We start from the raw sequence: 23,474 nt of genomic DNA, 5'->3' as shown, positions 1-23,474 counted from the left end.
TTTCAAAGAAGCTACACTTTTTAAAAACTTTTTCAAAGGGTGTATGCATGCCTATGTGAGTGTGATTTTGTGGGTGACCATTAGGTTTCTTAATTCTTACATAAAGTGTGACTGGTGCCCACAACTCTCAGAATTCTACATGGGCCCAAAGGTCCTAAAATATTGTTAACCCTGGCCTGTGGAACTTTGTTACATTACAAATCTGTTAAATACTTTCCAACAAGCCGTAAAATGCTACTGTTAGGGCTGGCATTCACTGACCAGCATCATGCAGGCATAGAATAATTTTAACTGAACAGGGCATTTCTTACTATTTTCTTTCTAACTGACCTACTAGTATATCATTATGGCTACGTAGGTCTCAGCCCAGTCAGTGGATATACAGGAGAACACCTAGCTAAACCAGACTAAACTGTTGTATGTTACTGGTCCATCCAGCCCAACATTGCCTATTCTGACTGGCAGTAGCTATCCAAGCCTCAAGCCAAGGTCTTTCCAGTCCAGCTGTGGCACTTTTAACTAGAAATGTCAGGGACTAAACCTAGGACCTTCTGCATGTAAACCATGCATTCTGCTATTGGGCAATGGCCCTCCCCCACCACTATAAGATTCCTAAAGAAAGAAACTATGATTACCACCTCAAGTCCCTGGGAAGGGCAAAGTTTGAAATCAAAATGAGAAAATAAATGTTCTACACTATGCTGCCTAATAAATATTAAAGATTAACGCTCGTTTAGGAGCCTAAAACTATCCTCTGCCAGCAGTATTCCTTCCAGGAGCTATGGCTGCCATACCTTGCCTCACAGGATAACAGGGCAACTGCAAAGAGCTATCATGCCACAGTTCAGAAAAAGAATTAAAGCTGTACTGAAATTATTTCTGATGATGAGAACAGCCTTCTGCGGTATGTACTCTCACATGTCAAAGGCACACCTGGGGGAATTTCTGATTTTTCTTCAATATGCCAGCTAGTCGGGTTTTTCATAGCTAACGGCCTCGCTAGTGGCACACTGGTGAAGTTATCAGTTTTATTTTGCATCCAGAACCCTGTAAATGTGTTATTAAGCCTGGCAGTGGCTCAGAAAGCAAGTTTCGAGCTGCTTGGATACCATCATCCTTTCCCACAAATGTCTATCATAAACACAGAAGATTTTAGAATAACACAGCCAGAAGGCTATGCCATACTTTGCAGGTTTGGATAGCATATCATGTCACATTAGCTATCTTCCTTTGAACAGCATTCCTTTGAACAGCATTGTGATGGATCAAGGGGGGGAACGCTTGTCCTTACTGGTTTTGTAAAGGATCCCGCCTCCCCCAAAAAAGAATTAGGTTAGGCTGTCACCAGGTGGAATGAACCTCCCATCACACCCTATTCTGTGTGTGTTTCTGTGCCCTGTTTCCCAGGATCTCTCCCTTCACCTGAGTTCCAGGAAAAACAGAGCAGTTTTGGATTTACTTTCCCATAGTCCAAATCTCCACAAACATTGTGAATTCTCTTTAGAACATAGCTTGGCTGTGCAGTCTTAGCACACTGTTAAAGGTTTTAATAAGAAATTCCAGAAACTTACATTTTTAAACCAATGAAGTAAAATATAACACATTTTTTTAGAGGATGGGGGAGGAGAGGGGAGAAAAATGAAAAGAAATGGCCCACAGAATTGCATATAAAACCAATCAAGTCAATCTAACCTAGCTAGTTATATGTTACCTTCTTGAACAGTCCTGGGTGTCAGAGCCTGTGCAATTCTTTGCAGAAGGGAGGTTCTGAATGAAAGCATCTTTGTCTTCCAGTGGAAAATCTTATTAGGAGTCCAAAGACTGAGAGAACTAAAAGCTACCCTCCTTTCCTAAAAAGGGTTGTCATTTAACCCAGTCATGAAATTAACTCCGTTTCTAATATCAATGGTATCTTCAGACAACCAGAAAATTGAGGCTTTCCTAATGACTCTGCATTACAAAAGGCATGGCTAGTTTAGAGCTCTAGAATCATTGTACAGAAAGGCTTGACTGAATAATGAGTCCTCAGAAACACTACAGTCTATTCAATGTTAACTGCAGGAGATAAGAAATCCCAGATGCTCTAGGTGGCATTTTCATTTGTTTAATTTATATCCCACTTTTCTTCCAAGGAGCTCAAGCTCATTTACATGGTTCTCCCCCTCCTCATTTTATCCTCACCACAACCCTATGAGGTAGACTAAACTGACAGTGACTGGCCCAAGATCACTCAGGGAGCTTCCTGGCTGAGTGCAGATTTAAACCTGGTCTCCCAAGGCCTAGCCCAATATTCTAACCATTACACCACACTGTTACACTGACGTTTGTCACAGACATTAATTGTTCATCAACTGTAACATTGTCATATTGCACAAAACATTGTGGGAGACTGTTGGTAAACTTATCCAGCAGGTCATGGACACAGGGTCAAACCTGTCCCTCAGAATGGTAGTTCAGTATCGAAGCCGATAATCAAATCTGAGGTATTTCAAACATCTTTCCATGAACAGAGAAAAGTGGTCATCAAAATGTCCTCAATTAAGTCTGGCCACGGGCTCAGGGGGAGAATGGTGGTTGCTTATAATAATCAAATGCAGTTGGGGTGTCAGCTGGATTACTAGCTTTTGCCCAATATAATAAGTATTGGAAAAAACTTTGCTGGATCACAAGGAAGGTTCTAACTAGGGAAAATGTTTCAAAAGTTCAGGTTTGCAAACAGGTTTTGAAAACCTGTGGGGTACTGTTGACCTTGGTACCATTTGTTGTGATTTTTTAATAGTGGTATTGTTGTTATATGCCTTCAAGTCGATTACGACTTATGGTGACCCTTTTATAAATAATGTTAAGGAAAGCAAGTAATTTTTATATTATGAAAATAGACTATATTTTTAGTTACCCTCCACACTTTTCTCATACAAAATGCACTGAATGGGTTTTGGGCTAAGCATCTGTAGACATGCCAAGTAGCTAATAACTTTAAACTTATAAAAATCTAAGCAGTTTACATAAAATGGTATAAAATACTCATAAAAAAGCAATACAAATATTTCAAAATGATAGACATAATAAAATGATCAAAATATAGATAAAATCAACAGATTTTAAAAACAAATGAACATAATAAAGTTGCATGTTTGGGTAGCTTGCCTAAACATTTTTTTAAGCAGGTGTCAAAATAGTATAAAGGCACCTAATATCCATCTAGCGCTGGCAATTGCCCAGTTTGTCAAATATGGAAATCACTCACCCACAGCACTTCTGTCTTGGCTCTGTGGAGCAGGAAGCGAGCAAGCCAAGTTTTGTAGGTACCTAGAAATTATGATTTGGCTATCAAGCCCAGCTAAAACTGTAAAATTTCCTTTGTCCACCCATAACGGATCACAAACCAAACACAACAGTGGCAGAGTGAAGACTGAAAGAACCCAGCATGATAGAACTTTCTCCACCCTTGTACTCAATAAACTATCATCCACGGGTGTGAGGAAGAAAGAACAAAATCAACAGATCAGAAATACAATTCCTATTTTAGATATGAAGAAATATAACACAGATTGATATTCTGTTTGAAGATTTTAATTTGAATACTAGTAATGCAAAATTGAATACAAATATACCGTATGTGCAAATCCATGAAGCTATAGGCAATCTCAAATAGGATAGAAGATTAAACTATCCACCCAACAGATGCCCAGGGACTGTACCTCAAATTTTGAATTGCAAGTTTTGACTGAGGAGAACACACCAGTGGCAGACCAGCTTCTGTATCTTGCACCTACTGTTTTCAATCATAATCACCCCCCCAACTCCCATATCTCCACCAAAGAAGCCTATAGGCAGTGCCACAGAGTGGAAAATACTGCCTGTCGAGCCCCAGCTCTCTCAGGAGGATCAAGGAGGGGGGCTGGATGAGCATCAGTGCCGGCTGCTAGAGCAAGGGAAAGGATTAGAGGGTGTGTTTGACACTGTGCCAGTTGAGACTTTCGAGGACGAGGCGGGAGGGGGGGTGTTTGACAACTCTGCCAGTTCCCACGGACAGTTCTCCCACCGAAGAATAATAATAATAATAATAATAAATTTAATTTCTTCGTCGCCTATCTGGCCAATGGCCACTCTAGGCGACTTACAAAATTATTAAAATACGATTAATAAAATACAGTAATACAATAAAAACAATAGATCTACAACAACAATATTAAAACTGGGTAGGAGGCATTACAATTATATCGATTAACCCTCCCCGGATACCCCGAAGGCCTGCTGAAAAAGCCAGGTCTTTAAGGCTTTCCGAAATACATTTAGGGAAGAGGCATGCCGGAGATCTTGTGGGAGGGAGTTCCAAAGAGTGGGGGCCGCCACTGAAAATGCCCTCTCTCTTGTACCCGCCAATCTGGCTGTTTTTGTTGGCGGGATTGAGAGAAGGCCCTGTGTGGCCGATCTTGTCGGGCGGCATAATTGGTGGCATTGAAGGCGCTCCGTGAGATAAACTGGGCCGAAACCATATAGGGATTTAAAGGTCAATACCAACACCTTGAATTGGGCTCGGAAAACAACTGGAAGCCAGTGTAGGTCGAACAACACTGGTGTGATGTGATCTCGGCGGCGACTATTTGTAAGTAGTTGAGCCGCCGCATTTTGTATCAGTTGTAATTTCTGGACCGTTTTCAAGGGTAACCCCACGTAGAGCGCATTACAGTAGTCCAAACGAGAGGTGATCAGGGCGTGTACCACCAGTGGGAGCTGATGAACAGGAAGGTAGGGTTGCAGCCTTCGTATGAGGTGTAGTTGGTACCAGGCTGCCCGGCTCACTGCCGAAATCTGAGCCTCCATGGACAGCCTGGAATCAAGCACAACCCCAAGGCTGCGGACCTGGTCCTTTAGGGGTAAACTCACCCCATTGAACTTCAGGTCAATGTCACCCAACCTTCTCTTGTCCCCCACAAGTAGTACCTCAGTTTTATCAGGGTTCAACTTCAGCTTGTTCCTTCCCATCCATCCACTCACGGATTCCAGGCAGTTGGACAAGGTCTCCACAGCCAACTCTGAAGATTTAAACGAGAGATAGAGCTGAGTGTCATCCGCATATTGATGACACTGCAGCCCAAATCTCCTGATGATTGCTCCCAGCGGCTTCATATAGATGTTAAATAGCATGGGAGAGAGGATAGAGCCCTGTGGCACACCACAATTGAGAGGCCATGGGTCTGATACCTCCTCCCCCAACGCTACCTGTTGGTACCTGTCGGAGAGAAAGGAATGGAACCACTGTAATACAGTGCCTCCAATTCCCAATCCCTCCAGGCGAAGCAGAAGGATACTGTGGTCGACAGTATCAAAAGCCGCTGAGAGATCGAGGAGGACAAGAAAGGTGGATTCTCCCCTATCTAATACCAGGTGGTATTCTATCTAATAGAAGACCACGCTCAGCTTCCAAACGCCCCCATAGAGCCATTGGGGGATGTCTTGGTGCATGCGCCAACTCCACCCCCACTCGAGCTCCCCCCTTGGCACGTCAAGCACTTCCCAACCTTCTGAAGCCGAGTTGGCACCTATCGAGGCTGTGTTGTCGGATGAGCCAGCGGAGGCATGCTCCCTTTCGCCAAGCGCCAGACACTGGAAGAAGCGCTTCGGTCAGAGAGAGGTTCTTCGGAGGAGTCAGAGATTACAGACGAAGACCTTTCCTACTTAAGCCTGCTCCCCCCGATAGGGGTGCTGACTCAACTTCCTTCACGTCCTGCAGAGTTTACTTAGGTAGCCTAGTTAGGGATTGCAGTGAGTTAGCATAGTGTACCTATGAAGCGTATTGCCTTCAATGTTACTTTAATAAAACAGGAATTGATACCATCCTTGTCTCCGTCTCATGAGTCTCGCTCTGGGCAGGACACTGTCCATCCAGAAAACTGACCTGTGTCACCATTTCCATCACTCAAAGCTGGCAAAGTGTAATTCCCAGCCCCACCACTTCTCTTGCCTGATGGCTGGAATTCTGGCAGAATGCACTAAATGGTTTATGAGCATGTGGTGCATTTCCTGTGCCTATAAACTACTTGGACCATTGTATCACAATTCAGCCAATTAAGATAGCTTCTTCAAAGATTCAGGCACAATATATCAAAGTGGTGGGTCAGAAAAGAGGCCAAACCACGTCCTTATAAATTGCATGGTGTATTCTGCCTGAAAAGAAAGAGGCATGGATGAATTTCAGACAACAGCAAGGAAAGGGGAGCCGATGACCATCCAGAAAACTACCTCACCCAGAGAGTGAATAGCAGGATCTACTGCCAAAATAATGCCCCAAACTGAGGTTCCAGGAACTGTCTCCCCAACTGCAACTCCAGTTAAAGATTCCTCTGACCTTTGCTTCACTTGCTTCACTTACTGCCATAGTAACCTGCCTTCTAGGTAGAGATGATCTAGAGCAGCCTTTCCCAACCGGTGTGCCCCCAGATGTTGTTGGACCACAACTCCCATCAGCCTCAGCCATTGGCAATGCTGGTTGATGCTGATGGGAGTTGTGGTCCAACAACATCTGGAGGCACACCGGTTGGGAAAGGCCGATCTAGAGCCCTAACTTGCCAAGGCAATCCAGGGTCTTCACACATTTGAACCCAGAAGAATTAAAATATAACTGCTTCCGTAACAAGTTAGCATGAAAATAGAATATTTCCATTTATTATTAACATTTGTATGCCATTCCCTAACAAATCTCTCTGGATAGTTGGTACAGTAGGGACCCGCTTTAAGGCGTTCAGCTGATGCGGCGCCTTTCATTTTCAATTTCAAAGGGTTTTTTCCCGTTTTACGCCGTTTTCGCGTCGTTTTCGCGCGACACAGCCCATTAAAGTCAATGGGGTTCCGCTTTACGGCGGGGGTCTAGAACGGAACCCGCTGTATAAGCGGGGCCCTACTGTACAAAAGCTGGAATAACTAAGACATAATGTAGGGTATGGCTGGATGTCTTCTGTGAAAGCAGGGGTGGAGAAACTTTTCCACCCAACGAGCTAGATCTTTATCTCCCCCTATGCTGTGGGCCAACATTGACATATGGGTGGGGCTACCCACCAATCAATCATTTGATGTCATGACTTATAGGTGGGCAGTCTTGCCTATTGTTAAAGTTCGCAAATGGGAGAGGGGTCTGCTTCATCAGCATTCCCCTGTGGGCAACATGCTGGCAAAGCAGCACACAGCACAATTGTACCCCGGCCCCTCAACCTCAGCTGGATGCAGATGTGATTTGGGGAAATGGCTTTGCAGGCCAAATTGGACCTCATGGCAGGCAAGATTGGCCCACAGGCAGGAGCTTCCCCACCCTACCTTATAATTGCCTCACTCGCATTACTGCCCTGAAATATATCAACTAGCTCCCTTAGTTTTGTTTTTGTTGAACCATCTTCTCATGACATTTCCAATACCACCTGGTAACTGTGGTTTTTAATTTTTTTTCTCTGCCAGAAATCCTGCACCTTTAACAGCTGCATAACAAGCATAATTCAATAGGTGAAGTTTTCCATCATTACATCTGCATGCTAAGAATAGGTCCTTCTTTAACATTTCTGTCATGCAGCTGTTAAAGGCAAGCCTTTCCATCTGCACAACGCTTACTTCTAAAAGAGAGATAAGGATGGCACTTTCTGTTATTGTTCTCTATTTGAAAAATGGAAATGGACTGCCTTCAAGTCGATTCTGACTTATGGTGACCCTATGAATAGGGTTTTCATGGTAAGTGGTATCCAGAGGTGGTTTACCATTGCATTCCTGAGGCTGTGACTGGCCCAAGGTCATCCAGTGAGCTTCATGGCTATGTGGGGATTCAACCCTGGTTTCCCAGGTCGTAGTCCAACACCCTAACCATTACGCCACACTGGCTCTCTGTTCTCTATTTAGAACAAAAAAGACTTCTGTTTTTATCAGTACCAAAAGGCTACAACTAAATAAAAATAAAAATTAAATTATCATTTAAATTTGAAGGCTGCAATCTTAAACCTGCTTACCAGTTTTTGAAACTTCTTTAAATCCATGTTACTTCTATGTAAATATGCTTAGGATCAAAGGTAATGTGAAACAGATATTATTTAGGAAGGGTTAATGGAGGAATAGAGCTTTGCCATCCCAGTATCTACTTCAACCTTTCACCCTTAATTTTTTTCCAGAACATCACTCTTCTCTACATACCATTTTTTCACCCTCAAGGTCTCTCATATATCTGTGTCACCCACCATCCCACCTGCAGCCAATCACTGTCATCCAAGTCACCTTCTCCACTGCCACATGCTCATTCCACACTCTTCATCTTTGACAGTAAGTATGGGCAAAATGCAAGTTCCATAGTGTGCACTGTTCTGCTTCAGTGTTCTCTCCACACACCATGATACCTGGCCTGCTCATATAAAGACATATGAGACAATAAGTCAGCCTTTCCCACTCAGTGTGCCTCCAGATGTTGTTGGACCACAACTCCCATCAGCCAGCATGGGAGTTGTGGTCCAACATCTGGAGGCACACTGGTTGGGAATGGATGCAATAAGTATTAGCCACAGTTAAATCAGCCCTTTTTTTGTATATTGGTCAATAGCGTGTATAGATTAGGTGCCATAGGATGCATTGGCATATGTTCACACGTTTAATTAGACCTTGTAGTCAACCACTAATTGTGGACTTGGGGGGACAAAAGAAGTCAGCTGTGCAAGGTTTTGAAGGGCTTGGATTCTGGCTGTTGCCAAGTGTCTGCATATTCTCACACTACATGAGATGCTGATCCCTCCCCCAAAGTCATCTGCACGTGCCAGAAGACTAGTGAGAGGACTCCATCTGTCCTATTTGGCACAAAGTAAGAGACCCCTCCCTCTTTTGAGTTCTCTGCAATGCACATCTCACTCAGAGGAAGGAAAGAGGCCTCACAGTCTGCTGAAGGGAACAGACTGCAATCAGGAGCAATTCACAGTTGTCAATAGCAATTCAACAGCCACATTTGTAGAACCCTGCACATTACAAACCCAGAAGGGCTTGATAAGTTCCTCAGCCTCATAACTGATAGCCCTATGCTATTATTGTTATTATTTTATTTTTGTTGTGTGCCCAGAATGAGGGTCCCACGGTGGATTACAACGATTTAAAATTGCAAAGCATACACAAAAACCATACAGAAATTTAAAAACACAAAAACAATACAAAGAAACCATACATAAATAAATCCATAAAATCCTTATGGATATTAAGGCCATATGTCATGATGGCATTTGCAGCACGTTCCCTGGCATTCAATTATACCTAACAAGAGACAAGGGGAAACAGTTTGTGTTTTTATTTAACATATTTAACTACACGTTATCTTCACTGAATGAATGTATTGTTACAGTTCTTAGACCAGCAAAGATACAAAATGAGAAGTTAAAAACAAAACAAGGTTTGATAATAAAAACAGTTAAAACAATTAAGCCCAAAGTAGTGCTGGAAGTAAATTCCTGTTGAAGTCAGTACTATATTAGTGCTCAGTGGTCAGAGTCCTTCTGCAACGTATGGCCGCCGTGCAGAAGCTTGCCACCTTGGCGGTCACTTCTAAAGTGGCGCCCAATAAAAGAAATTGGACATAAAAGGCCTCATCCCGTCCGGGGATACTTTGCAGGATATGGGTAATAAGGGCAAAACGTAGATCGCAGTAAAAGGTATAATGGAGAAGAACATGATCAATTGTCTCGATTGCCTCTTCACCACAAGGACAGAGCCGCTCCTTAACTGGAATTTTTTTAAACTTCCCCTCCAAGCAAGCCGAAGGTAGAACGTTAAATTTAGCCCAGGTAAAAGCTATCCTAAATTTTGGTGTTGTCAAGGTGGCTAGATAGCAGGAAGCGCTGAATGGTTTTGAACTGGAGATGGGAGTGAAGTGCAGCTCGCGTTATGTGATTTTGGAAATCGATATCCATAAGCCGTTGGAAAATTAGGGCTTTTGCTTTGGGATGTTCTAAGGTAGAGATCGACGAGATCGAAAAGCCTAGACTGAGCAATTTGTCTTGCAATTGGACTGGAAAGAATCCGTCAATATAAGTGAGGTAAGGCCGACTGGCGCAAATAGCATTTTTAACCAAAATGTTCTTGCTCATCCAAATACGTGTTTCTATCTGGAGGGCCCCAACTTCTAAACGAAGAATGTAGTTAGGAACACAGCTCAGTATACCGAGAAGGGAGCGCAGAAATCAGGTTTGGACTGACTCAAAAGGGGCGTAGGTGGAATAGGTGCAAACTTGCAAACCATAGAGCATCTGGGCGGTGACTTTTGCTGCAAAAATGCAAATTGCTGAGGGTACATACTGGCCGCCTTTTGAATAAAAAAAGGAGAGGAGGGCTCTTGAGCTTTTTTGGCCATTTAAAATAGCTCTGCTTGCTTGGTGGTGCCATGAGCCTGACGAATGGAACATTAGCCCGAGGTATCTAAAAGTAGACACCTGTTCAACTTGATGGCCATTAATCTGCCAGCGGTGGATAGTCCTTTTACTTGAAAAAACTAGAATCTTCGATTTGGTGTAATTAATTAACAAGAGCTCATTCTGACAAAAGGAAGTGAGCGCACGTAGAAGCCGTCTTAGCCCAATACATGCTAGTGATAGCAGAACTACATCATCAGCATACATGAAGATGGAGAGAGGCCTTTGAGACAGTCTTGGCTGATGGGAGCAGTGAGAAATAAGATAGTCAATCAAGGAGTTGATATATAAGTTGAACAAGGTAGGAGCCAGAATGCACCCTTGTTTAACACCTTTAAAAGTAGACAGGCCTGGATAACTGGCCGGCAGTATTGCATCTGATACGCACAAAGGTGTTGCTGTATAAAGTGTGAATAAGTAGTAAGAGGTGCTTGTCAATATTCATAGACTCCAGTTTGTCCCAAAGCCGTCTCTGGGAACCAGGTCAAAAGCAGATTTGAAATCAATAAAAGCTGAGTATAAGGCACCACCGGTTTTGGTCATTTTTTTTTGGCCAAGTGTTGGAGGACTAAACAATGGTCTATGGTAGCCAGCCTGTTCTTCAGCTAGGATATGGTCTTGGACTATCCAATCTTGTAATTTTTCAAGTAGATGTCGAGCACAGAGCTTGCTGACGATATTAAGGAGGCTTATAGGTCTATAATTAGATGGATCATTGCGGGAGCCTTTTTTGTAGATCAGAGTTATTATGGCAAGGCCCCAGTCCTCCGGAATACAGGCCGTTCTATCAATGGAGGTGAACAGGGCAGCCAATAATGGAGCCCACCATTCTGGGAGGGCTTTAAATACCTCAGTGGGGATGTTGTCTGAGCCTGGGGCTTTGCCTGGTTTCAGAGTATGTATAAGGGAAAGGATTTCCTTAGCAGTTACTGGTGGCGATTCAGGATATTTGTGTGGATCAATCAGAGGTAGATGACGGCTAGAGTGCTCACAGGCGTAAATCTCAGTGAAATGCGCTTCCCAAATGTTCGCGGAGATGTAAAAGTCCAAATTAGTTGAGGGTTTAGGCCAACCTCTTGCAACCAGTTTCCAAAAAGCCCTCGAGTCCCTTTGTTTACAGGCTTTTAAGAGAGATTGCCAGCTTTCCTTTTGTGCAAGAGCCTTTTTTTGTGCAGTTAAACGCTTATAGGCTTTCTTCAGTTCCAAACAGTCAGCAAGCAGGAGTTAAGAATTATTGGTTCTATATAGAGTAAACTTAGCCGGTAACTTTTTTTTTTTTTTTTAAGGCCAAACATTCTTTGTCAAACCATGGTTTGGATTTGCCTGTGGGATGATGGTCTTTATTCCGAAATTTGGGCATTAAATCTCTCTGAAGAAACAGGATCAGTTGATGGAAAGCATCAAGGGCAGTTTTTGGAGCTACCGCCATGGATATGATTTCACAAAGCGCAAGGACTCTGGGCGAATTTAATGTCTCCTTGAGGTCCTTATCCAGCGTGACCGACCATTTAATATGGTTTGGGCATACTTCGTACTCTTCATTCAGAAGAGGCTCCTGTTTAAGATGTACCGGGTGGTTCCCACAGTGCACGGTGAGGGCAAGAGGAAGATGGTCACTTTCGGGCCAGTTGCCCGCTTGGCACGATACATTATCTTCACTGTGTTTTCTAAAGACCACTTCAGTTTTTCCAAACAGAGATGTGACTTCCCCCAAATTATTAACAAGCCCCAATTTTTGCCATCAGAAAGTTAATTTACTATAGCATTTTATAGGTAGTAAACCAACAGATTCAATATCAAAACACTTTTTTAACAAATATTTTACTTCTTAATATAAGAACAAGGTTATCATATAAGCAGGACAAGCCTTAATACCACCCTTCAAGAAATGAGAGGAAGTAAGATTTTTTTATTGTTGTTATTTTATTCGTTTATATCCCAATTTTTCCAAAACCTAGGACTCAAGGTGGCTTACAAAAATTAAAATACAGATAATAACATAGATAAAAAGATACAAAAAGTTATTGTTAAAATGTAATTAAACCATCTATAGATTCAAAACCATTTGAAACATATTCATTAAAAAAGCCAAAGATGAAGTAGAACAGCACACTATTAAAAGCCTTGCAGTTAGTCCCAAAAGCCTGTTGGAAATGTCTTCCCAATCTGCTAATGAGGGCCACTCCATATGCTAAAATTCTAAACTTAATTGTCTTCATGAATTCACGCAAGAAAATTTATAAACTCTGTTTTTACACCCTATTGCTTGCAAGGAAAACATTGAACTGTTTACATAATGTATCAATATTGTAAGTATTTCCCTTTAAAATTCTAAATTTTGGTAGCAGTAAAGATAAACACTTTTGCTGAATCTTTAAGGCAGGGGTGGAGAACCTCTGGCCTCTGGGCCAATCATTCTCCCAGGGTCCAATTGCCCCCCCAAGACCATTTTCTCAAACCACGCCAACCTGCCCACCAGCTGACATCACTAACAAGGGCGGGTGTTTGAAGGTGCTCTCTGATCAGCCTATCAGCCAATGGGCAGATCAGAGTGCTCCTTCAACCCCCTCCACACTTCTTCAGACCACAGCGGTCTGAAAGAGAAGCACAAAGGGGGGTCAGTTGGGTTGAAGATGCGTTCCCATCTGCCCTTCAGCTAATGAGCAGATCAGAGTACGTCTTCAACCCCCTCTGCATTTCTCCTTCAAACCGCAGAAGTCTGAAGTAGAAGGGGGGTTGAAGACACACTCCCATCTGTCCTTCAGCCAATGGGCCAATCAGAGCACACCTTCAATCCCCTCCACCCTTTCCCTTTAGACCTGTTTGAAGGTGTGATCCCATCCACCCTCCAGCTGATGGACAGATCAGAGTGTGCTTTCAACCTCTTCCACCCTTCTTCTTCAAACTGCAGAGGTAACTTTAGCCTGCCAGGGATTGGGGAAATGAAGATCTGGCCCACCGGCCAGGAAAGGTTCCCCACTCCTGCTGAAAGGGAACAAAATCAAACACACCTAGGATTTAAGATAACATTAGAGCTGCAATCCTATGTGCACATAGTCCCATGTGAGTGCAACTGAATTCAATGCAGCCCCACAGCATACATAGGATTGGATTTAAGGGCTCATACGCACAGACAAAGACCATATGGAATACTAAAAAAAACTGAAACAGTGGAGAGGTAGGAGATAAGGGTTTCCTTCCCCCTTAAATCAGGTCTCTCTCAAACTGTTCAAAGGATATCCTTCTCACTCCCCCAGTGTGGGAAGCTTCATGGGGGAGGGGATGAAGGAGGCAGGAAGAAAAGTTACTTCTCCTCTGAAGCCAACACAGGTGCTCAGGATCCCAGTCACAGCAGGTAACAGAAAGGAGAGGAAAACCCACACTAAACTATCAGCAAATTCTGCCACAAGGAACAAACAACAAGGACATCATTTTCCAATGTACAAAATGTATAAATTCTTAAGTGGAGAGCATGGAGGGGGGGAGGTATAGTCTTTCTTCTAGGTTGAAATTTACTGCTGTTTTCCAGGCTTTTCATTTACCCTGAAAAATGAAGGGATGCTCTCCCCAAAAAACAGGATACCCTTACCACAAAAAGAACATTATCCTCCATTCAGTCAGCCAAAATCTAGACATCAGGAGCGGCCTGAATTACCAACAGGTGGTCTGTCCCTGCCTTTCACCCCACACTGTAACTCTCCATGAGGTTACTCAGCATTACCATGCAACTTAGTCTGAATAATCTTTACTGGGCTCATAACATTGATGCTGCCTGAAACAGCACATCAAAACTATCAGGTTGAATCCAGCGCTGCACCAGTGGCATTCCACTCATGCAGCAGGAGTTTCCTCTCCTTCCCCATGTGCCCCCAAAGTCTGCTCTGAAGGATCCAACAAACCTTCAGAGCCAATTTTGAGGTCATGCAGAGCTGAAGAGGACATGAAGAGGAAGTTCCATTGCATGCACACAAGTCTGTTGCATGAGCAGAGAATGCAGCAGTGGATACAGCCCATCACCTCAACAACTCTTAACAGCTCTGTAAATGTGGGCAATTATTCTCATTCTGCTGAAAAGGAATCAAAACTGCAATCTTGGTTTTGCCAAGGGCTATCCAGACAAGCTCTCATCTGACTGAGATTTCAGTTCAAATCTCCTTACCTTTCCATCTTACAATACTGAATAGTATCAAGGAACAGAAAAAAGTATGAGGGGGTGGAGATTGTATTAGATGAATATTAACTCCAAGCCCAACTATATACATTTCTAGGAAATATTTCTTTAAGTTTCAAGCTGTAATGCTTATGTTATGCAAGAAGTATGAAGGCAATATATAACGAAAGAACTTTCTCAAGCGTGGACTAAAACAAAGTTACATGTTTCCCTCAACGTAATTATTTTAGAAAAAAATATTTGTATATAGCCCCTCCATTTAGTTAAAAAGCCAAACACACAGCTAAGCCCAAAATGACCAGGAAACATGACTTCCCTTTTCATTGTTCTGTGAATTAAATCTTCAGTGTTGTGGCCAATCATTGTTTGCATAGGAAATTGTGCCCTAGTCCATTGGCAATACTATTTGGTACCGATGCAATAAAGACATCATGAATTCAGGGTTGGTTGGTTGGTTTCAAAAAATCCAGGTAGACATGCCTCTGTAAGAACACAGGAACATAGGAAGCTGTCATGCTAAGTCAGTGCAGCAGCAGCAGCTCTCTAGGATTTCAGACAGGGTTCTTACCCAGCCTCTACGTGGAGATGCCTGGGATTGAACCTGGAACCTTCTACGTACAAAGCTCTACTGGTGAGCTACAGCCCTTCATCCAACAGTTAGATCTAACTGTTCAGCAATTAACAGTTATAATATATATAGATCAGCACTGTCATGGAATCCATTGGATATCAGATTCTTTGATCCTGAAAGCGGATTCTATAACTACTTTGGGGTTACCCTTTTTCAGTGCAATCTCATAGCTATGTCAGCATGTACGAGCATGTCCAAAACAAATAATGAAATAAATCCTGTGCCGTTCTGAAGTTATACTGAAATATTTGAGTGATCTGAGACTAAGGATAAGGATGTAACTAAACCACAAGTAACTTCAAGGCATTGGATTGCCCTGTTTTTTTACCTTGAAACCGCTACATTTTGCTACTCTACATCATATGGCACAAATATCCTAGCAGGCGGGCAACTAGCTTCCATTCAAGTTTTCCAGCTCATTTCCATATTACTTCACTCCTCATCCTTGTTTCTAACCCCATAAAATTCAGTGCTAAGAAACAAGAAAGTTCAATGTAATTCTGGTGAAGTGACATTTATTAACATGAATTAAGCTGCTCTGGAAAAGCTACAGACTTCAGTTCATTTCTCAGTGTGGGGAGAGGGTAAAGCATGTGCTCTTATCTACCATGCAAGGAGCCCTACCTCTCCAAGGCATCACAGTCAATAGTGAATTATATGATTCTGGACAGTCAGGCATAACTAAAAAAAAGAGAACCTTAATTATCTTACCACTTTCTTTAGGGATCACTTCACAATGTGGGCCAAATGTTTGAATCTCCTGATATACGTAGTCTAAACAAGAAGATACAGCAAATCAGAACTTCTTGCACCATGCATCCCAGACGTGGGAAAACTTTTTAAGCTCAAGGGTCACATTCCCTCAAGGGCAATCTTCCAGAGGCCACACATTGGTGGTTAGTAGTAGTGTAGTGGCAAATTTAGAAGTCCAGGGTCCCTTCATGAGCCATCACAATTGGCCTCACAGGCCAAATTTGACAAGTGACTGGGAGCACCCACCTGTCAATCACATGACATCATTATCCAACCCACTTATCAAAACCCCTTGCAAGGGGATTCCCAAGCCACAACATCCTGCTGGCAATCAGGTGCTTGGAAATCGCTGCACGTGGGGTGTTGCTAGCCCTGTGCTCGGGGCTTCCCAAAGCACCAAACATAGAGCTAGCAAAGATGGTTGTTTCTCCCCTCTCCATGGGGGGTGGAGACAAAGAAGCTGGCATTTCACAGGCCTGCAAGAAAGGTCCCTCTCACAGCTGATCTGCAAAAAGCAGGTTTCTTCCCCCTGCATTTTGGATATCAACTGAGAGAAGGGCTTCTCTCACACATATGATGTCTGTAAAATACAAGGGGCATTGCTTGACAAGTGTTTCTCCTTGCACACATGCACTGCAGCTAAAACGGAGGGCGCACAGGGAGAGAGAGGGCTAAGAAGAGTGAGTAGAGAGTGAGGAGAGGTGGCATTTCCTCACAAAGATGGGGGCAAAGGAAGGCTGAAGAAAGGAAGAAGGAAGGCTGCGTGTAAAATACAAGGTATTTTCCCTATTGTGCTTTTTTACAGATTGTCTGTGAGAAAGTGGAGGGAGGGAGGGAGGGAGGGGGAGAGAGCCTCATGGAAGGTAGGGGAAGACAGAAAGAGCAAAGGGTAAGAAGAGTGAAGCTGCCTTATTTTACAAGGGGAAGAAACCTGCTTTTTGTAGACCAGCCATAAGAAGGAGTTATGTCTTGTGCAGTGATGTCTGTAAAATACTCCCACTCCTTTTAGCCCTTTGTCTCTCTCCTCCCACCCTCCACTTTCTCCCAATCTACAAAAAGCACCACTGAAGGAGAAAAAAATGCTTTACAAGTAATGCACCTTGTATTTCACAAGCTGCTTTCCTTCTTTCGTTCCTTCTCTGTGAAAAAAATGCTTTGCCTCACTCTTAGCCTTATCCTCCTTCCCCCGCACCCAGTGTGGCTGTCTTTAGCTACCCTCCACATTGGCTGCTATGGGTCTGCATGGGACTGTTTGAAAGCCCTTCATTTTTGTAAGATTCTGATTCAAACCCCATCTTAAATCTGGCTTGGCTGACCCTCCTCTTCTCAATAAACTTCCCTCTCTTAATTCCTGTTGACTCTCTCCCTTCTCATGTTTCTCTCCTCCCCACAACAATAGATGGTGGGAGACAATTAGCATGCAAAGAGATTCATACTGACTGCTGATTAGCTGTAGTGACTTCTGACCTTAATGGATTCTCCAGCTCTCCTAAGGCAAGAGGAAAAGACGCAGCTTTTAAATGCAAGCATACACTTGGTGTTCGGGAATTGCGGTGGCTTGATTGGCTGTAGAGACAGCAAAGGAATTCCAGCAGGGGGCTGGCTGCAAAAAAAGTAACAGGGCTGCATCCCAGAGTGTCCCCCCAGGAAAGCATACCTGATGGTGAGTGGGGTCAGGGCAAAAAATGTGGAGCCAGAAGCAAAAGTGGGCAGAACAAAATATGTCACCCTTAGCTTTGTGCAAGAGGCTACATTCAAGCTATGCACAAATCATGTTTCTACACACAACTGGTTTCATCCAGGCAAACAAGAGGAATTATTACAGTTCAAGGACACATTCCAGTCAAGCAAAAGCACTCAAGGAGGGTGTGGAGCAGGGCCACTGAAGAGGCATGGCATGGATAGAGGAAGCATGGCCTGGGAAGGTCTCAAGAGGAAGGGCCATAGCTCAGTGGTAGAGCATCAGCCTTGCAAGCAGAAAGTCCTAGCTTCAGTCCTTGGCATCTCCAGGTAGGGGTGGGAGAGACTCCACACCTGCAACCCCAGGGAGCTGTTCCCAGTCAATGTAGACAATGCTGAGCTAGATGGACCAATGGTCTAATTCAGTGTAAGGCAGCTTGCTATGTTCCTAAGAGCCAGATAGAGAAGACTGGAGGGCTGCATTTGGCCCCTCAGTCTGAGGATCCCCATCACTGATGTAGCTGTAACCAAGCATATGATTTAGAACATGTGTCTAAGTATCACCATTACATTTTCAGTTAAAAATCTAGGTGTATGCTGGTGTGATATGGTAATGTATCAGACTTGTACCAATGAGACCTAGTGGTTGTTATGAGGATAAAAAAGAATAACAACTTGTTTCCAATATTTTTCCAGGCTGTGAGGGGAAAGCTTTCCACCAAATGCTCATAGCACTAGTATGGGGTTTGTCACTTTGAGAAAGAAAGGTCATGGCACCATGCAAAATATTATTCTGAAAAAAGTGTCAAACTCTGAAACATTTTCTAGAAACAGCACCTACAAGTTATATTCTAGTGTGCGATTCTAATATGCTCTCTTAAAGACCACAAACTTTGAGTGACAACGTTAATCATTTATCTCACTCTGAACAATGATCAGAGTTTGTACATTACTGCAATACATTCAATGCATCCTATAACAAGCCATAAAACAACGTTTTGCTGGAGTTTTGCTAGTATTGTTTACTACCTGTAACAAAGCTCTCAATCAATCAAGTTCATCTCAACTATCAAATTTCAAGTAGTTTCACACTGGCAACCCCCATACCAAGATGTACTATTTTTAGATTTTGATCTGGCAATCCTCACCACATATTCCCAAAGTTAAAAAGAATGTTTTCACAATTGGTTAACAGTGCCCGGTGTCGCTGCTAACAAGTGCTGGGGGAATGAATGAATAAATATTATGAATTCATATTATTATGAATGAATACTTGTTTTTAAGTTTTGTTGATTTTATCGGTTTTTAAAATAAATATTTTATACTATTTTATGTAACACTGCTTAGAAATTTTCATTTTTTAAATTAAACACTCTATACATTTTGTTTAATAAAAATTTTAAAAAATATTTAAACACATTTGTATTTGCCTTTCATCCAATAGATTCCAGGGTGATGGACAAGTATAAATAATGAATTATTTTAATATTAAAACATTACACTATACAATAAAAGCATTAACAGTAACAATTTGAGGCAGTAGCTAAATACTTAACAGCAGGCTAAGGCATTAGACAAATTAAAATACCTGGGGAAATGGAAATATTTTAACCTGGTGCTTTTTTAATGCTTGTGCACTATTTAGGGAGCATACTATCAAGCTCAATTCAGAGCAGATCCTTCACCATACCCAGTCAAGAATCAAGATCAACTGTATAACACTGACTGGTTTGTAAATATTTCTTTCCACACCACTGTTTTAGGTGTTTTAAACAGTAGTGTGGGGAGATGAGTAGTGTGTAAAGAAATATTCATGTATGCAAGTTAAGTGTCTATGCGTAAAACATGATGCGTGACATATAACATGAACACGTCAAGGAGATGGGGTTTGTGACTCTCCACTGCACAACACACGCATTATGTGTATTTACTACAGTATAATTTGTGAAACACCCCTCAGATGTTAGCATTCAAAAAATTGGGAGCTACAGTAATTAAACCAGAGAGATAGACTGAACTTGGACAATAACAAGCCACTTGCAAATGTTTCTCCAGCTCTATATTTGGCTCAAGAAAGTATTCCACCCTGAACTGACATGATAGTGAGAGAAAATTTTTATTAAAGTGTAACTGAAATGTACTCTTCGGTTAACACAAGGCTGGCTTCCACTTAGGATCACACATTATTACATGCAGTGCATGACAGTACTGCAGATTATAGCTTGATTTCAAGAGCAAAAGTTTAATATATGGAAATAGAGGATTTGCATTCCTTACATTTTGCCATTACTCTCAGTAAAAGTCCTGTCACTGGATCATTGTGTAACCCAGTATGTAATAACTGTGACATTCAAACAGACTGGGAGACACCAACTTAACCTTTGCCTAAAGAACAGCTATCACAGAGCAAGATATTATTCCTTAGGGTAGAGATTACGTATATGACTAAGCCAGTCCTGCTGCACTGTTAACATGCCTAGACATTCTCAGTTATCATTACAATGCATTTCATTTAGGCAATAACATCCTAATTAAACTGTGAAGAAATCTACACCATAAAAGATGCAGGCAGCACTTACAGTCCTTACTGGGGACAGGTTTTGAGTAGAAAAAACATTTTAAGAGTTCTATTTAATTAGTGTGCTAAGGTGAAAAACTACACCTACTTGGGAATAAGTTCCAGCCATTTCTATGGAACTTACTTACAAGTACAGCCAAAGTTCATATCAAATTAGCCACAAAGGATTGTGCACCTTACTTAATGCAAGTTGGATTCTACAACTGATTCAGATGGCACAATTTTTGCCTGTCTAACTGGCAACGTACCTTGGCTAGCAGCCAGCATACATCAACCACACCAGCCCTCAACTTTTGCAACCCCTTTATACCCAGCCATTTAAGAGACAAACTGAACACTCACCTTTCATTTTGACAGTGGGGGAGTTGGGTCCAGCTGATTGCTTCCGCCATCCTCTCCAATTCTGGCATAGGCTCTCTGCCTCAGAGATGAAGGAACAAAGGGAGTCTTCCTCAAAGCGGTCAGAATCTTCAAATGAAAACCTTTCCCCGTCCTCCCACTCTGCAAACATGAGTTCCATCACATCCAAAAAAACTGGGGAAGGAAAAAAGTAGGCCTTCTCTCTCAGAGAGATACAACAACAGGACTCCAGGACAACCTGTATTAGCACTTCACCTGCTCATTTATCTCCAAAGCAAGTGGGAGGGGAAGCAACAACAGCAAAACCCAAGCAACTACAGTGAGAGAACTATTCAGAATTTGACAAAAGAGTACACACAACTTTAAAAATGACAGCAAGGACACCTTTATACTTTGCTTCCATAAGAGAAAGAATAGGGAAAGTACATTGACAAATTGCTCCTTGACTTGGCTAGCATGTTGACACCTGCATTTAGCAAGCATGCAAAAGAGACAGACATATTTGAGGGTTTCACCTAAAAACCCCCAAAGGAATTACACACAAACGAAGAGATCACTCTGCTCCTTTTAAGCATCAATGTTTGCCAAGGAAACTTAGAGGCCAGGGGTACAGGTGTACAATTATCCCTCCCTGAAGATTTTAACAGCTGTCACGCCAACATTTGACAAAAACACAAGACAGAGTCCATTCAAAACATCGTTCAGCTGAACGAGAAGACTGAGTTGCCTCTGAGGGAAAGCCCTGGAGTGGGAACTTTATGAGAAGGGGGGGAGAGATGTGGCAAAAGCTGTTGCTTGGCCAGAAGGAACAGTATACAGAAGGCCGGGGGGGGCAGTGAGAAACAGACAGACAATTGGGGGAGATGGGAGAAGGGGACGGGAGGGAGGGAAGCAAACTAGGGACCGCGCACAGGATCACAGCAAAAGAGAGAGAAGACGTCGGAGACAGCGAGAAGGAGTGGGTGGCAGCAGCTGCAAGTGGCCCCGGACGAAAATGACTGTGGTGCCCACCGTGGGCTTGAGGAAAAGAAACAGAACTCCCAATGCGGAAAGGAAAGGATAGAAGCGCCCCCTGAAGGGTTTTTTTGGGGGGGGGTTGTCCGTCGTCCGGGCCCGGCGACTGGAATCCCTTCATGGGGTCACCATGGCGGCGGACCCCGCACCCGGGGGCGCAAGGGACGGGAGTGATCTCGCTCCTGTCCCTTTTTCTGGAAGGGACTTGGCCCGGCCTGACGTGCCGATACCTCCTTCTCGGGCAAGCGCTAAAATGGCCCCCCGCGCGCCCGCGCGCGCCACCCTCCCTCACAGCTTCCACAGCAAAGCAGCCCTTGGGCTCCTCCCCCTCCCCAGCTGAAGCTCGCTTCCGTTTGCGCAGCTTCCGGCTTCCTCCATACAGTGCCCATAGAGGTAGAAATTAGAATGACGATTCAATACGGTCCGCATTAACCATAGAGATGGGAAATTAGAGTCACAGTAAGTTTAAATCCAAACAAAACTTCCTGGTTTCTTTAGGGCGCAAATCCTATATATGTACACTTAGTTGGGACTCAAAGCCTCCTTGAAATCAGTGGAGGTCACTTTTTCGTAGGCAAGCATAGGTTTGTACGGCTAGGATTGATTATCCTCCAGGGGGCGGAAGTGAGGGCACAAACGAGAAATTCAGGAGTTAAGCCTAGCTGTGATAAGGTAGAATAAATAATAATAATAATAATAATAATTTAATTTGTGGGTCGCCTATCTGGCCAATGGCCACTCTAGGCGACGTACAATTTAACAACAATACATTACATCATAATAAAATACATCATAAAATACAATATAACAATAAAACAATAAAACAGTTCCAGTACAGAGTAGTAGGCTATTCGTCGTAAAAATTTAACCCTCCCCGTAAGTCCCAAAGGCCTGTCTGAACAGCCAGGTCTTCAAAGCTTGGCGGAATACATTCAGGGAAGGGGCATGTCGAAGGTCATACAGGAGGGAGTTCCAGAGAGTGGGGGCCGCCACTGAAAATGCCCTCTCTCTTGTCCCCGCCAACCTAGCTGTTTTAGTTGGCGGGATTGAGAGAAGGTCCTGTGTGGCTGATCTTGTTGGGCGGCATGGTTGGTGGCGCTGGAGGCGCTCCATCAGATAAACTGGGCCGAGACCGTATAGGGATTTAAAGGTTAATACCAACACCTTGAATTGGGCCCGGAAAATAACTGGAAGCCAGTGTAGGTCGAACAACACTGGGGGGATGTGTTCCCGGCGGCGACAGTTTGTAAGTAGTCGAGCTGCAGCATTTTGTATAAGTTGTAATTTCCGGACCGTTTTCAAGGGTAACCCCACGTAGAGCGCATTACAGTAATCCAACCGAGAGGTGACCAGGGCATGTACCACCAGTGGGAGCTGATGAGCAGGAAGCTAGGGCTGCAGTCTACGAATGAGGTGTAATTGATACCAAGCTGCCCGGCTCACTGCCGAAATCTGAGCCTCCATGGACAGCTTGGAATCAAGAACAACCCCAAGGCTGCGGACCTGGTCCTTCAGGGGCAATTTCACCCCGTCGAACACCAGGTCAACATCTCCCAGCCTTCCCTTGTCTCCCACGAGTAGCACCTCAGTCTTATCAGGATTCAACTTCAGCCTGTTCCTGTTCTACAGGTAGAAGCCTGTATTCCTCTTCCCCAACGAAGGCATGAGTTCATGCTATTTCTAAATTCGGGCTTATTTCACTTTTTTTAAAAGGGTTTTTTTTTGGAAGTTTTTTTAGTTTTAAAATGCTTTGCAATGCCAGGATCCTATACTTACCAATATTACTGTGGGGAGGGGAGCTGACTGAGAGTGGCTTAAGATTTCATTGTGATAGTTCACTGTTACTATTGCTTAGAGGTGGTGCTAAGA

General features: G+C 43.2%; 1 protein-coding gene across 5 annotated transcripts in view; it reads right to left on the bottom strand.

Moving 5' to 3' along the window:
* Positions 1-21,926, bottom strand: part of ZSWIM8 (zinc finger SWIM-type containing 8) — a 111,266-nt gene extending 89,340 nt beyond the window's left edge. For 3 of the 5 annotated variants that reach the window (XM_061634794.1, XM_061634795.1, XM_061634796.1), the window contains exons 1-2: positions 20,574-21,926; positions 15,932-15,994 (exon numbers count right to left, since the gene is read on the bottom strand). In XM_061634794.1, the coding sequence (XP_061490778.1) occupies positions 15,932-15,994; positions 20,574-20,751 (241 nt within the window). In that variant the 5' untranslated portion in view covers positions 20,752-21,926. The remainder of the gene's footprint in view (positions 1-15,931; positions 15,995-20,573) is intronic. The other 2 variants (XM_061634797.1, XM_061634798.1) reach the window with 1 other exon arrangement.
* Positions 21,927-23,474: the final 1,548 nt, after the last annotated feature.

The sequence above is a fragment of the Rhineura floridana genome, chromosome 7 (assembly GCF_030035675.1).
Source record: "Rhineura floridana isolate rRhiFlo1 chromosome 7, rRhiFlo1.hap2, whole genome shotgun sequence".
Lineage (NCBI taxonomy): Eukaryota > Metazoa > Chordata > Lepidosauria > Squamata > Rhineuridae > Rhineura > Rhineura floridana.
Note: the sequence above shows the minus strand (reverse complement) of the source record. Positions and strands in the feature narration are given on the sequence as shown.